Source organism: Triturus cristatus, chromosome 7 (assembly GCF_964204655.1).
Source record: "Triturus cristatus chromosome 7, aTriCri1.1, whole genome shotgun sequence".
In the NCBI taxonomy this organism is placed as follows: Eukaryota; Metazoa; Chordata; class Amphibia; order Caudata; family Salamandridae; genus Triturus; species Triturus cristatus.
In genome coordinates this window covers 527,585,371-527,601,418 of record NC_140590.1, presented here as the reverse complement: position 1 = coordinate 527,601,418, position 16,048 = coordinate 527,585,371, and the positions used below count along the sequence as shown (strand labels likewise).

Sequence of the window (16,048 nt, the reverse complement as noted above, 5' to 3'; positions counted from 1 at the left end):
GAAGGCCACCTCTTGGAAGTACAGACCTCTGAGGCCCTGGATACAGCGGGGAGCGAGGGGGAACACAACATCCAGAAACGCATCCACGACATTTGGGACAGGCTTGATAAATACACCCTCACACAGTACAGACAACGTCTTCATACGGAAGGAAATAAATCGGGCCACCTTCTGTCCTGGATTCTCCGGCGGGAACACGCCCCGGATGCGATTGTGGCTTTACAGGAGCCCACGGGGGAGTCCTGGTCCACTCCGAGGTGGGACTGCTGTGGGTCCTTAAATCTGATCTCCAGTTGGTGTATACCGCAGACCCCGCTATCTGCGAGGCGTCCTATCTCCCTTACCTTCATGATGTGACCTTACGGTCTATCCCCAAATTAGCACAGAAGGAACTTGACGAACCCCTAACACTGGGCGAGGTACAGTCTGCCCTGCAGCACCTACCGAGAGCCAAGTCACCGGGTAGTGACGGGTTCCCTCCAGAGTTCTATCAAGCATTCACAGGTACACTTCCCCGACTCCTGTTGCAGGTTTATCTCGAGGCATTTGATCGCAGAGTTCTCCTACCGATCATGACACGGGGAAATATGCATGATCCTAAAACCAGAAGTGGATGCCCATGAGCCTTCATCGTATCGACCGATCATGATGATCAACACAGATGTTAAAATCTTATGCAAGCTCTTGGCCTCTCGCTTAGCACCATACATGACTCACTTGGTCCATGAAGATCAGTGTGGGTTCATACCGGGACGAAATACGGCTATGAATCTGTGATGGCTGAATCACATGCTGCATGAGGTGCGGGGTCGGGAGGAGCAGATGGTATTGGTACCCATTGACCTCTCCAAGGCATTCGACACAGTGGATTGGGGTTACCTTCTTGTGGTCTTACGCGTTGTGGGGTTGGTTCCCAAATTTTGTCGCTGGGTTTGCATTTTGTATACGGCGCCCCGCGCTAGGGTGAAACTTGGGGGCGCAAGGTCAGAAGAGTGGCAACTGGGAAGGGGTACACGCCAGGAGTGTCCCCTTTCGCCTTTATTGTTTGCTCTAGGCATAGAGTCCTTCGCTGTCCGTGTTCGGACTGACATGGAACAGTGGGGAATTAAAGTGGGTGACACGAGTAATGTTATTTCCCTATATGCTGACGGCGCCCTGTTTTATTTGGCTTCTCCCCGGGACGCACTGCCAGTATTGCTGCGCCAACTAGACCAGTTTGGGGTGGTCTCTGGATTACGACTTAACCGCAGTAAGTCACTGATCTTTCCGTTGGTGGGCTTGGCCTTGGTGCCCCTGGGGATCTGCCAGACCTCTGGCTGCGCTGGGAACAGGCGGGGTTTCGTTACCTTGGGATACAAGTGGCCCCGACGGATGCACAGGCGCTAGCCTGGAACGTAGATCGCGTAATCACATCGTTAAAGCAGTCTGTGTCCTTCTGGAACACTCTTCCACTTTCATTGATGGGCAGGCTGGCCATCTCTAAGATAGGGATGCTCCCTAGTACACTATACGTGCTCCAGAACTCACTATGTCTGTTGCCGCAACGAGTTTTCAGAACTCTAAACACGTTACTCACGTCTCTGCTCTGGGCAGGCCGGCGCAGTAGGGTAGCTCTCCACTATTATCTGCAGCTACGAGGAGGGTGGGCTGGAAGCTCCACGCCTCGACCTATATGACTATGCGACCCATCTACAGCGTGCGGCACGTTGGCACACAGACAATTGGGAGAAACGCCTTCTCTCTGGTAGGGTGGACACCCAGACGCTGCAAGAAGCACTGCCGGTATATGGCAGTGGTTCGTTGAGAAGGTCTTACGGAGGGCACCCTTTCACAGGGAGCTCCCGATCTGGATACTGGCCCGCTTCATAGACATGGGGCAATACATGTCCTTTCAACCTTGGAGGGAGAGTGGGTGCGAAGTTCTGGCCGACCTTTTCCCCTAGGAGACCTTCATTACTTACGAGCAGGCTGAGAAGAGCTTTGGTCTTGGACGGGGCCAATTCCTACACTTCCGGGGACTTCAGGATGTGGTGAAAATCACCTGGCCTCAGTACCCGGACATTCCACCACTGACGCACACCCTGAATATCCTACTTTCATGTGGTACGGGTTGTAAATTGATTTCTCTCCTGTACAAAGCTATGAAACATGATTCCACCCCCCCGGTACCGCCGTCTCGGGCTGCCTGGGAGAAAGATCTCGCTACCCAGCTGGAAGAGAAACAATGGGCATGCATAGGTTCCCTCACATGCACAGTTTCATGCAACGCCACGTTTAAGTTGACGCACTTCAACTTTTTACACCGCACCTACCTGACCCTGGTATCCCTGGAACGCATCTCTAGTGACAGGGGAGATAGATGCCCTTTTTACACTTGGCCCGGGTCTTTCGTCTGGTCAGGCAGTTTTGGGTGGGGGTGGTGGGAAGGATTGTTGCTGCCACAGGCCTTCAGATGACTCCTGAACCCTTGTATTGTTTACTTGCATTATTCCGGAAGCCCAAGAAAAGAAACTCTCATATAAGCTCCTACAATTAATGCTGGTTCTAGCTAGGTGCAGGGTAGCTATAACTTGGATGGGGCAGAGGGCCCCAGAAGTGCCCCAGAAGTGCCCATCTGGCTTAAAGTTGTCCGTGAATGGTCCATAGCCGAAGAAGCTCACATGAAACTCACTTGAAGGGACGAGAAGCTGCAAGAAGACCTAATAGCTTGGTGGAGCATGTGTACCTCTGGGTTGGCAGAGGGGGAGCCCTCCCCGCAGGATACAACTGACAGCGAGGAGAGTTGGTTGGATATAGCCAATGGGTCTGAGCCCGACTGGGAGCATGAGGGTCGATCCCAGTAATGTCCGCATTGAGACTCTGTGCCATGACCGGATCCTCCTCACGGTACTATGTTTGCAAATTATTTTTCTTTCTCCATTGTACCTTTCCCTCCCTGATGCTGCCTTTTGTCCAATGTGCTTTAATACTGTTAACAATCAGCCTACATACAATGATCTGATGCCAATTTGTATTTTTCTTGAATTTGCAACATGTAAACTGAAAAATAGTTAAATAATTAAAATCAGTACTCCTGTACCCTGTTCTGCCAATACCACTCCTCCCCCCCCCCCCCCCCCCCCCCCCAAGTTATCAAGAAGATCATGCCCGACAAGTCACCCTAGTGGCTCCAGATTAGGCATGTAGAGTATCTTATCCTGAACTCCTGAGTATGAGCATCGGTCCTTCGATTAGGGTGCTTCATCGGAAGGTTCTCCAGTTGCAGTAGCAGGACAGGACCCCTGCACCCGAAAATGTTCACGCTTCACCCTTATGCATGGAGATGGTGTGGCAGCAGTTGAGTTTTCAAACTTCCTCCCTAGGTCTGTGATGTCATCTTGGCAGCCAGGTGTCCCGCCACCAAATTCGTATATGCCTGCTGTTGGGATACACTTGTGGCCTGGTGCTCCTCACATCTTGTGAACCCCTTTTCTGCATCACTGTCAGAGGTGCTGCTGTCTGTTATATCCCTAGCCCGGCAAAGCCTTTATCTGGGCATTGTTAAGAGTTACTTGTTAGCTTTTTTGGCTTTCCTGCGATGGCCAGACCAACCTTTCCTGTTCAAGTCACCTGTTGTGACTCGTTTCTTGAAAGCTTTACTGCCTTGTTTCCTCCTAACCCCTTTGTGATGCCCAAATGGCGCCGCTATCTGGTCCCCATATTTCTGATGTGTTCTCTCTTTGAGCTGCTACACATCTATCCTCTGTGGCCCTTGACTCGTCTTCTTAGTGCCCAGCACTTCGGCCAGGTGGGTCAGTGAGCTTCAGGCTCTCAGTCCAGCCTCCTTGCACCAGCTTTTTCCATGATAAACTGGTCCTTCGGACACATGGCTCCTTCGGACACATGGCTCCTTCTTGCTGAAGGGAATTGCCCTCGTTCATGCCAGCCAATTTATCACTCTGCCTACTTTCTTTCCTCCCCACCTCATCCTTTCCAGGAAGAGGAGAGATTCCATCGCCTGGACACAAAGATAGCTCTTTCGTTCTACATTGATAATACCAAAGACCATCCTGAGGACGATCAGCTCGTCATCCAATTCACTGGAGTGAAAAAGGGCAAAGGTGTGCAGAAACAGACCTTTTTTCGATAGATTGGACACTACATAAAGATCTGCAACACACTTGCTAAACAGAAGCCTCCTGAGGGCTTTCAGGCCCATTTCACCAGGGCCAAGGTCGCTACATTTGCATTAGCATGCTGGTACATGTCCTGGGCCTCTGCCATGCAGTTACATGTTACATGGGGATTACTCCACACACTCGCAAAGCCCTACTACTTGGACAGTCCGGTCGTCAAGATGAGAATTTTGCCTGTTCAGTTTGAGGATTTTTGGTTTGAGTCAGTTTGCAGATCCACCTCCTAGGAGGTATTGCTTGGGTATCTATTCTAAGGTAAGGAATCTGCAGTTAGAAGTCTATCAGAAGAGCAAGCTACTTACCTTCAGTAAGGCTTTTTCTGGTCGAGACTCTAACCGCAGATTCCTCATTGACCCTCCCATCCTTCCCCGTCTGCGAGCCAAGCTCTTCACCCAAAAGATCCCATTAGATACCGCACACTGGTCAAAACATTCTTTTTTTGCGTGGCTTCATGTATTTAGTGTGAAACTAGTCACTAATGTTGGCGTGGCACTTATATGGGCACTGCAGGGTCACTTCCGACGCCGAGCCAATCAACACCACCTACCGGTGTGCAATGTACTGCTCAAGATTTTCTGTATCCAGTCTGATGCCTGCAGAATATTTGAAGGTGAGGAATCTGTGGTTGGATGAAGTCTACCAAAAAAACATTATCGAAGGTAAGTAACTTGTTCAATAGTACGAGCATTCTTTTGTTACTTGAAAAGACTGTGCCGCACTGTTGGAATAAATTAATTAGTTTCCAAGAAGCCAGATTTGAGTGGATCATTAGCCTTTGTGTCATGACCTCAATAGATGGGTCGCAGAGACTTTAGCATCTGCTTTGAACACATACGTTAGGTCTGTGGCTCTGTAAGGGTTTTCATCACCAGCACCATTTTTGCAGGCAAAAATAGGCGATGGACATTGATTGTCTGGAAGAGACTTCACTGAAGGGTGTAACATGAACACTGGTGTACTAAAGATTGCTAAATTGTGTTTTCCGGCAACAGTGGAAGCGTGATAGCACTCTGAAAAGGTTCTCTGTGTCTTGGGTCCAAATCTTCCAGTGGTTCCAACTATTCTTCGGATAGACTGCAACTCTTGAGTCATCCCATGGTATTGAGGTTCCATTATATTGTCATTGGCTGATCTTGGTGTGCTTCCCCCAAAGAGGCTAGCCTCGTGATTCTCAGAATTTAAGTTGAAATGCTACTAAAGTTCCGGAAGGCCGGACACTGACCAGATTATCAGGATAACCACTGACAATGTAATCGAGTTGTAATTGCAGTACTTGCTTGCAAATTAATCTTACGTGGATATAAGGGAAAACATGAGTGAGTGCGTTTTGACCTAAGGTCAACTGCAATGCAACTTGGGTTTTTATTTATTATGAGAAATGCAGCTATATAAATAGTATAGACAACTAAGAGGTACATGTTTCAGTCCAAAGAGATAATCAGTTTAAGGTAGTACTCAAGAAGTAGAATTCATAGCCTTAAATTGTTAAATGATGTATTTGAAAAACAGAGGAATCTGTAATCTAAGAAGAGTTTTAAGCAGACTCCGCTTGCTTCGATCATAGTCGTTTAACGGAACCCATTGGAATGCTTTGCAAGTATTGCTTTCCATAGATCAATGACACCGCCATAAAAAAACAATACTTATTTGTTAGTTCAGGTTCACAGACTTGGTGTTGAACATTTTGATATTTAAATGGGCAATGACCAAACATTCAAGGAATCTGTCTATAGTATTTTCACTTGCACAGCAAAGCTTTCAAAAGCCCGGGTAAGGAATCCGCTAAATGGCTGACCATGTGGCCCAGAGGATTGTGGTTGACAATAAAAAGTCAGACCCTTCCAAGGAAGGGGGAAATAATTCTCTTTGAATATGCAAACCTGAAGTGAATATTCACAGATCCGGTCTCTAGTACTTTTAGTATTGCAGCCGGGCTCTCTGAAACCCAGACTGTAGGGTGGTAACCCGGTCTCTGTATTTCTGGCTCTGACATGGTAAGGCCGCCATCAGGGCCTGGGTTTGGCCTGACTTTTTAACCTTCAATAACATGGTCTTAACACTTTGTATTTATTCACCAGCTCGGGTGAGTACTGAGATGAATTTTTGAGTAGAACATTTTTTAATTGATGGTTCTTCTCTTTTACATCATGGGAACGTGTGATGAACATGTAAAGGAGAACTAAGTACTATAGATTGCTGTGACAGTATCATTGAACCTGTGATTTGAACACCCTTGTGTGATAACCTCTTTCTGTCTGCTTCCTTTTCAGTCTATTAGTGCGGCTGTGGCCTTCTTCTATAGCAACTACCTGCTCCTGCAGTGGCAGCTGCTCATCATGGTGATCTGTGGCTTCCTGGGCACCATCTCATTCTTCGCAGTGGAGAGGCATGCTGCTGCCATCTCTTCAGGGGATCACCCCTACCACAGAATCTGAAGCTGGCGGCAGTGGTTGCATGAGCACAGACTCCTTCCTATAATGTTCGTGGAGAAGACGTATTTTAAATAATGTTGGACGAGGCGTAAATTTGTGGGGTGGAAGACAGGGCTGCATCTCTGCTTCTTAATCCCCATTCTGGGAAATAACTGTTAATCATGGATTGAAGTGGGATACCGACTACACGTTGGCAACAGGAATTAAAAGTGGATGTCCTCAGAGAGGAAGTTTTATTCATACTCTCAAAGTACCTCAAGAGAAATAAGGCAGAAATAATCGAAATGCCTTTTCCATCAGTGTCTGAAAGCAATAGGTGATCACTCTGAAAAGAGACCGCCCTGTGCACTGGAAATACCTACACAGTGGTCTACAACTCATGGACCATCTGCAAAATTAGTTTTGTTTCAGCAGGTAGGAAGGTATTTATGTGTACATCTTCACTGCTGATGGTTCCTTAGTTCCCGCAGACACTTGTGTTTCATATGCATGCTGCTCTGTGACTGCCTTACTGGACCTGCTCCCTTTTGTTGTTGTGTTTTCCTCTCTTAACTGCTGTTGTGGCAAGTATGATTTTTCATCTCTGGATTTGACTTTTCTGATGATTGCATCTTGGTGTGCAGACAGTTCTCGGAGGTTTTCAGGGGTGCAAATGAATTGTGTTCACCATGCGGCATTTAGGAGTGTAGGAGATCTTCAGTTGGGCCTACAAAAGTATGTGTCGTATTCTTGTGTACAGCACAAACTTCTGTGTGCAACACAGTCCTTTTTGGTGGTGCAAATACTTTCATCAAACTAGTGGTACATTAATGCACTGGGCTTTTCCTCTGGCCTTTATTACGCTGTATGCGAGTCACCCTTTCTATTGCAGAAAGTGCATTCATCATAGAAATTACTTGCTGGTCCTGCATAGTCTTCTATGGGCGCTAAGTAACCTTGACTAAAACACGCCACCCCTCCTTTATTGAGCATCGGAGTCACACCCTTGTGGCTGTAACGTGGAGGATCACCAGACCTTTTAACTTATCCACAACATTACATTCCTTTATCTTTTGCCATTATTTTCACGCATATCTATTCTCTTTTGAGGAGGATCCAATATCCATTAAATTTCCTGTTGCAAATATTTGCTTTTTTCTAAGGGAACTTTTTAAAACTTCTAGTTCCATCTTTTTGGCGAAAATTAAGTCATGGCTTTGATAAGGCGACCTGGTTATGAAAATAGATTGTCTGCTTCACTTGTAAAAAGTAAATAAGGGGTGTCCTTTTTTCCTTACTGAAATGAAAGAAGAAAAGCTGAAGATCTTTTCAGTTAAACTTCTTTATCATTTAGGATAAGTACTTTTGCATTTTGATCGTGTGGTTCTCCATCATGGGACTCCTCATTTGGTATAGCTGCCTTTCTCTTCAACATATCCATTGGAAAACCATAATACTTTAACAAGTATTTACAAATTAAAAGAACATTGTAATAAATTAAAAACCCATGTAGCAGTTTCTTCCAGCGCATCACAGGGAATGAGCCGCTGCCATTTTGAGACCGCCAGTCTTTCAGGGTGTTTATCAGACTACCCTGGCGCAGTCTCTACTCTTTTCATGACCCTAGAAGAACTTTAGTTTTGTTCGATTTCTTTCTGAAGACTGCTATTTTCCGTTTGTTTTTTCACGACGTTTAGTTTTACTTTTATTTCATAGTAGCTTATTTTCCCATTGAGAGAACAGTCTGTTAAAATGGTACCAAGTGTGTGAAGAATGGGAGGCCTGGACACTTGTAAGTATTGCACAGGGGCGAGAATTAAAACTTTAAAGCAGAAAGAGGTTGTTTCTTCAGGGGCAAGTGAATCCTCTGCTTCTTGTAGCACCTGGTGTTTTGGGCAGATGCTTAGTGGGGCTCTCTGCAGCAGCTGGGAAACAAAAGGGAGAGGTGGCTCATCCCTATTTAGTTTCTCTTGAGTGTGCTTTACATACCCAGGAGTGTCCCTCTGATTGGTTGCCCACAGCTTCAACTGTACTGTTGGTGTCAAGACAATTGTTCACATTGAGACCATCAATGAATACACTAATCGCATCCAAACGACGTGCAAGATCGAAAATTTCAATTGGTGTGAGACCAATTTCATTTTAGTTCCTGATATTGGGTGGGACATCAGTAAGATGCTTGATATCAGGACAAGTCCTGTATCTGCAATTTCTCTGTGACACTGGCGAAAGCCATCACCTACTGAGTATGTCTTTTTTTGGTGCATCACTAGGAAATTGGCAACGAGGCTTAATTTTACAGTTTTCTATCTGTCAGAACATGTCATTTTTTTCTTTAAACGTGGGTATTAACCATGGGTCCTCATAATATTCTCAGTGATGCAGATAACAGCCTCTGTTCAATCTTCCACTCAAGAGGCAGGAGAGGAAACTCACTGCACCTGAAAGCTAAAGGGCCAAAATGGTGGGAAAGACCAGACCTGCGTAAGGTCTGCCAAGAAAGAGGAAAAACAGACCGTCACTGCTCTGAATATACTAGTTTCAGAGTATAGTTGTTATGAATCATGGTATTAAACGCCGAGGAGAGATCTAGTAATATAGCACCTGCCCGGTCCCCATCATCTGAAATGAGTTCATGTGCTGCCTCTTTTCCACTTTGTCGATCCGGTCAACCTCACCTTCTCTTGATTTACATTTTTTAATTCAATCCACCTCTGATCTATTTCGCATTTTTCTATTCAGGTTTTGATTCAGTGTTATTAAGCTAGATCTAGTGACCTATTACACAAAGGATCTCCAGAAATTCTGGTCTGCCTTATGCAGAAACATTGTAAAGTTTATTACTGGAAAACACGAGCTCTACAACGACCTGAGCTTTTATTTTAACCCTCTTAGAAGCGGATTCTGACATTTGTGTGGCTCTAATTCTTTTAATATTTCTTGTTGACAGCCTCTGCATTGCGTCCTGGTCTGTGCTCTGAGGTCAGCTGCCTTTCACCATCGACCATGAGGCTTTACCCATGCCAGTCTGAGGGTAGTCCCTGTGACTGGGTATCATCTTTCCTGCTCAGTTGCTCTCAAGCAGCTGTGTCCATTCCATCCGATTTTCAAGATCATCTCTGTAATGCCACAAATCTATACTTCTCCCATGACACATTTCACTTTATTATGTTTTAATTTCTTTCGCAATCAGTACTGTGAAGTCTTTAGGGCTGCGAACCCCCTTGCCTGCAGACTAACAATGCAAACATGCTGCTGCATTAGCCAAAATGGAACCTGACGAACACGGAAGTCAGTCTTTGGAGGCCAGCATCATCCCTGAGACTAAGACATGGATCCTTCAGACCCTGGTGCTTGCCCAGCGTCCACACGCACGAAAGGACCGAAGTGTGTTTTTACTTCCGGATGCTCCTCTTTCATTGATTCAGGCAGTTTATGGCATTTCCACCAATTGAGCTTTTTTTATTATTATAAACCTGAGACTGAAGAAGCTTCTGCGTTCTGTACTTTTTCATAGCAGTTCTCACTGATATGAGTTGCAACTCGAATATTCTAACAATCTGTACCCTTGCTCTGACTGCTAACTTTTCAACGGAATTCGCAACAAGAATGTTGCAGCAAGACGTTTGACTAGAATAAGCATAGTAAGTAGCTATCAGTGGTTTTATGGTCTCTATGTACCTGCACTGGTTTCTGGTGAAATATAAAGGGTCCTGAATTGATAAGCATGTGGTCCATTTGGCACAGTTATAACTTTACTTCCCTAAATTCGATCAGTGGTCAACTTAAGTTATTGATTGTTCAATTACCATGCTGCTTGCTTTATGACAAAAGCTTTTTCTAACCACCTTGCCTAGCAGTTTAATTCTGTCCTGATGTTTATTTCCGACATGTCATGTTTTACACATGACAAACCTTATATGTCACTTAATTATAGACAAAATACCGTACATTCTGGGTATAATTAAAAGGTTTCATACTTCATATCCAACTGAGGAGTATCTATTCAGTCATGGCTACACAAAGCTTGAATAATTGTTTATTTGCAATAGCTTGCTGAACAGTTGATTGATATTTTATTCAAAATTTATTATTTATCTTCTAAGATAAATTTATACCTCTGTCTTTGGTCGGGCAGGTCTAGTATGTGACTCCTTTACTCAGTGCTCTATTTCGAGATTCAACAGAAATGGCCTGTTACCAAGCATGACTGGTCTTGTGCTGCATCTATTGAATAATTTATGGAGCTTATGCTTAAGGAGTCAGAACTCCAGCATCTACAACTACTCAGCTTTACTACTCTGGCACACTCTTAATATGAGCAGAGCTGTCTGTTTTTATTTAAAGAACCAAAGTCACGACCCATAACCGTGCGATTGTGATGTGTACCCTAATTCTTCAATGTTTCTTGTGTACACTGGGCTTTTCTAACACAAAAGTGGCAAGTTAGCCTATTCTAAAGTTGCTTGGCCATCTTAAAGGTGCAATTCAATTGTTTTTGATAATGTGAAAAAAAGAACGAATTTCATGCTCTTCAGTGAATGAGCAATTTTAATTACTTTTCTATGCGTTGTATCTATACCTATTGAGATTTATTTTTTGCTTTTTTACTTAAATGGTTTTTATTCACTTCAAATTTTTCTTTCAAATGATTCTTTTCTTCTGTAGCAGTCTTCAATATCTGAACTTGTGAAAGATATTTGATTAATTCAGTTATAACCCAATTGTTCAGAGATAAGTTAACACCTGTTCAGTTGCTTAAGAAAAATCTCTGAAAGCTTATATATATATGTATATATAGATATCTATATATATATACACATTCGAGGCATATGAGCTGCAGATCACTCACTATGCATAGATCACCATCTTGCACTTGGTTTTGTCTTGGAAAAGTCTTTGGAAGTCACGGGATAGGTGACTCCTCCTTTGGATGATAGTGCGCATGGGCATCAGCTCCATCTTCAGATTGTTTTTTTCCGCCATCGGGCTCAGATGTGTTTGTTGCGCTCCAGTTCGGTACCGGTACCGTTACCGATCCCACTTTCGATGCGCAATCCTTCACCCCTCTCTTCGGTATTGTCTCGATCGCGATCCCTACTCGTTGCGCATCTCTCCAACGCCGAAGTCCTCGATTCCGATCGTCGACAAAGGCCTTCGGGCCTACCTGGGCCTTTGCTTCTGGCTCATGGAAAGGACTCCCTTTAAGAAATGTCCTCAATGTGGGTTGAAGTTCCCACACACCGATCTTCATGAGGTTTGTAACCTCTGCCTCTCACCGGAGCATGAGGCCAGAGACTGTCCAGCTTGTGCCTCTTTCCGCTCCAAGAAAACCATTCGGGATCGTCGAGCTCTAAGAACAATGGCTCGCTTGTCGACGGCTATTCCCGATGACATCTTCCAGGAGGGCGTCGATGTACCAGAACAGGAGCGGATCGAAGAGGGGCCTGTCAGCGCCTCCGAAGCCGACGACTCCGACGTCGAAGAGATCACTCCTGGGCAACGGGTCGTAAGTAGTGACGTCGACCCCGACCCCCTCCCCTCATCATCAAAAAAGGCTTTGGTCACACCTTCTCCTTCGGGCCCAGGTGCACATTGAGATAATACTTCTCACGCCCTGCCTATGGGCCCGGCAAAGAAGTCTACAACTAAGCCTTCAGGCAACTCTGGCTCGAGTCAGCCTGCCGTCGGTACCGACACATCACCGAAAAACAAACCGCCCCCTCCTTTGTGCCGACCACTGCCTCCGCATCAAAGCACTCTGCTCCCAAAAAGCCCTCTGCACTGAAATCTACCAGCACCACCCACTCGACTTCGAAAAAAAACATTGGAACCGAGCAAAAAGCTGATCCCAAAAAGTGCGGACTCTCAACCTTCGGAGCCCAAAAGACCCTCGGAACCGAAGAAACAACTGGTTCCGCAGGCTCCCGCAGATACTATTAAACCTCACGGTTTCAAGCCTAAAGACAAGACCGCTCCAGACTCGGTGCCGCGCAAGCCTTCGGAACCCAAAAAATCAGCGCCGAAACACCAACCCCCCACAAAAGAGCTTTTCAAACCAGATCATACCCAGAAAACTCTCCTAAAGGACCCTAAAACTGGTCACCTGACTCTCCGTTCTAGGAAAAGACCACTGGACACGCCTCCATCGGCTCCACCACCTAAAAAACGAGACATTGCAACATCTCCTCTCAGGGTCCCTTCTCCACCTCCCCCACCACACCACTCTCCTACACCATCTCTTCCACCAGTAGATGATGATGACACCTCTGATGACACGGGGGGGGGGTGCGGATGATGAGCCACTAGGGGACCCTAGTCCACCTTCTACCCCTGACCCCTGGGATGATTACAACACACCAGATGTCCCTAATGTTCCACAGGACGACATCTACCCCTCTAGGCCTTCCCCTCCAGAAGACACCATGGGTTTTAATCGGCTCCTTCACAGAGCTGCACAATTCCACCGGGTAGATTTACACATGGACCCTGTGGAAGAGAATTTTCTACTGGACACTTTTGATACCTCACAAAAGTCTACCTCCATTCTGCCTATGTAAAAAAGGGGTCATCAAGCATGCACCTGAGGAGGTTTTTAAAGATCCTGTCAGAGCTAGGGTTATCAACCCCAGAATAGAAAAAAAGTACAAAGCTGCCCCAGTGTACCCAGTGTACATTAAAGGACACATACCATTGGACTCCCTGGTAGTTTCCAACGCCAGAAAAAGGGCCAACTCTCAAACGTCAGGGGACGCTCCACCACCCAACAAAGAGCCAAAACTCTTGGACGCCTCTGGTAAACGGACAGCGTCACAAGCAGCTAACATATGGCGTATTGCCAACACTCAAGCCTTGTTAGCTAGGTACGAAAGGGCACACTACGATGAACTAGAGATCCTATTGCAGCACCGTCCCGATAAATATAAAACTAAGGCCAATAACCTCATACAGGAGGGTAAGCTCATTACCAACACCTCCATTCGGTGCGCTCTAGACGTGGCAGAGACAGCCTCGCACGCCATCAACACAAGTGTTCTTCTGCATAGACCTGCTTGGCTACGCATTTCAGGTTTTATACCCGAAGTACAAACTTCTATCTTAAACCAGCCATTTCACCAACAACACTTACTTGGCCCAGCTGCGATTAATCTCTAGCCCCTTTGCCGCGGTGCGAGAGGGGGCGGGGTTGGACACAGCACCACGGTGCTCATGACGGCTCCAGGCCATCATAAATCACAGTGGGCGTGTGCTCATGACGGCTGGGAGCCGTCCGAACCCTGCCCACTAATAAATTATCCCGCACAGGCGGGGAATTAATCGCGCATGGGCGGAACGGCAACGTTCGGACGGCTCCCGGCCGTCATGAGCTAATGCCTACTGTGACTCATGACGGCTGGGACCCGTCATGAGCATGGAAGAGGTTAAAGAAGATGAAAAAAGACACTGACACAGCAAAAACAATGGGAGCCTTGCAATCGCAAGCTCCCAGACGTTCCTTTAGTCATTCCTCTTACAAGGGCACCTCCAGAGGCTACTCCTCTTACAACCCCTCCACCTCTTACAAGGCTCTCACCCAGACCACATTCCCCAGAGGTTACCAAAGAGTAAAGTCTTGCCTCTACCTATTATTTTCTCTGTAGCCTCTACAGAGGCAATAATAGGCAGAGGCAAGACCAACAATACCCGCTCTGCCTCCACACCTACACAATGACTTCCCTCCGTTCCCCCCGGACCATTCCACTCCGGTCGGGGGTAGACTGCTACATTTCCTGCCTGTCTGCAACAACCTCACCACAGACAGGTGGGTGAGACAAATCGTTCAATCAGACTCACTTCTACCCCCCCAAACATACCACCCAAACAGCACCCAATGTCACCAGAGCATTTAGCACTGCTAAAGCAGGAGGTAATCTCCCTCCTACAAAAACATGCAATAGAATCTGTTCCCCTGCATCAGCGAAACACAGGAGTTTACTCCTTGTACTTCCTCATCCTGAAGGACGGCTCTCTGAGACCAATCTTAGACCTCAGACCCTTAAACCTGTACATACACTCAGACCATTTTCACATGGTCACACATCAACAGGTCCCTCCTCTTCTCTCACAAGGTGATTTCCTTGCCACTCTAGATCTCAAGGACGCCTATTTTCAAATTCCCATTCATGCCTCTCACAGGAAATAGCTCAGGTTTGTAGTGAATGGTCAGCACTACCAATTCAAGGTCCACAGCACTCAGACTGTTCACCAAGTGTCTGGCGGTAGTTGCAGCTCACCTAAGAAGACAGCACATCTACGTCTTCCCATACTTAGACAACTGGCTCATAAAAGCCAAGTCGTACCATCAGTGTGTACATCACACTCACACCACAATCCAACTACTCCACGACTTGGGGTTTACAATAAACCAAGCAAAGTCTCACCTACAACTGTCCCACATACAACAGTACCTCAGTGCCACAATAAACACCTCAAAAGCACTTGCATATCCCAGCCCAGCCAGGATAGCAAGCATGCAAAACCCTATATCAAAATTTCAGCCGCAACACTCTCTTCCAGCTCGAGTGTTCATGCAGCTCATAGGGATGATGGCCTCTTGCATATTCATAGTACCTCACGTAAGACTCAAAATGCGTCCTCTGCAGGAATGTCTGGCACATCAGTGGAACCAGGCTCAAGGTCAGCTGATAGATCTGGTGTTGGTGGACGGCCGCACCCATCGCTCTCTGCAGTGGTGGAACACCAAAAACCTTTCCAAAGGGCGCCCGTTCCTCGAGCCGGTTCCACAGATTGTGTTGACAGCAGACGCATCGCTCTCCGGCTGGGGAGCTAATCTATTACATCACACCATGCAGGGCAGGTGGACGCCTCTACAAAAGTTACTCCATATCAATCACCTGGAGTTACTAGCCATCTTCATAGCCCTCAAAGCATTCCAGAAACAAATATCAGGCAAAGCTTTCCTAGTCCGCACAGACAACATGACAGCCATGTACTACATACAGAAACAAGGTGGGACACACTTCCTACAGCATTCCCAACTAGCGCAAAGCATATGGAGATGGGCTATTCCTCAGAACATTTTTCTCCTAGCCCAAAATGTCCCGGGAGTCAGAACAACATAGCCAATCTGTTAAGTCATCAAACGCAACAGATTCACGAGTGGGAACTTCATCCGGAAGTTCTTCAACCATTTTTCCAAATGTGGGGGCAACCAGAGATAGATCTCTTCGCCACAAACGAAATCGCCAAATGCTCAAGCTTCGCCACCAGATATCCACACCCGTTGTCCAAAGGAAATGCAATCTGGATGAATTGGTCAGGCAGATATGCATAAGCTATTCCGCCTCTCCCACTAATTCCACTGGTGGTGCGCAAACTACAGCAACACTCACTGACTCTCATCCTAGTTGCTCCAAAATGGGCCAGACAACCGTGATACACCAAATTGCTGGAACTATCCGT

The 16,048-nt window shown here is 46.3% G+C and overlaps 1 protein-coding gene across 1 annotated transcript in view; it reads left to right on the top strand.

Annotated features, from left to right (window-relative positions):
* The window catches only part of MFSD11 (major facilitator superfamily domain containing 11), a 204,952-nt gene extending 194,383 nt beyond the window's left edge, over positions 1-10,569 (top strand). Inside the window, exon 14 of the mRNA XM_085616897.1 lies at positions 6,446-10,569. Coding sequence (XP_085473023.1) covers positions 6,446-6,610 — 165 coding nt within the window. The 3' untranslated portion in view covers positions 6,611-10,569. The remainder of the gene's footprint in view (positions 1-6,445) is intronic.
* Positions 10,570-16,048: the final 5,479 nt, after the last annotated feature.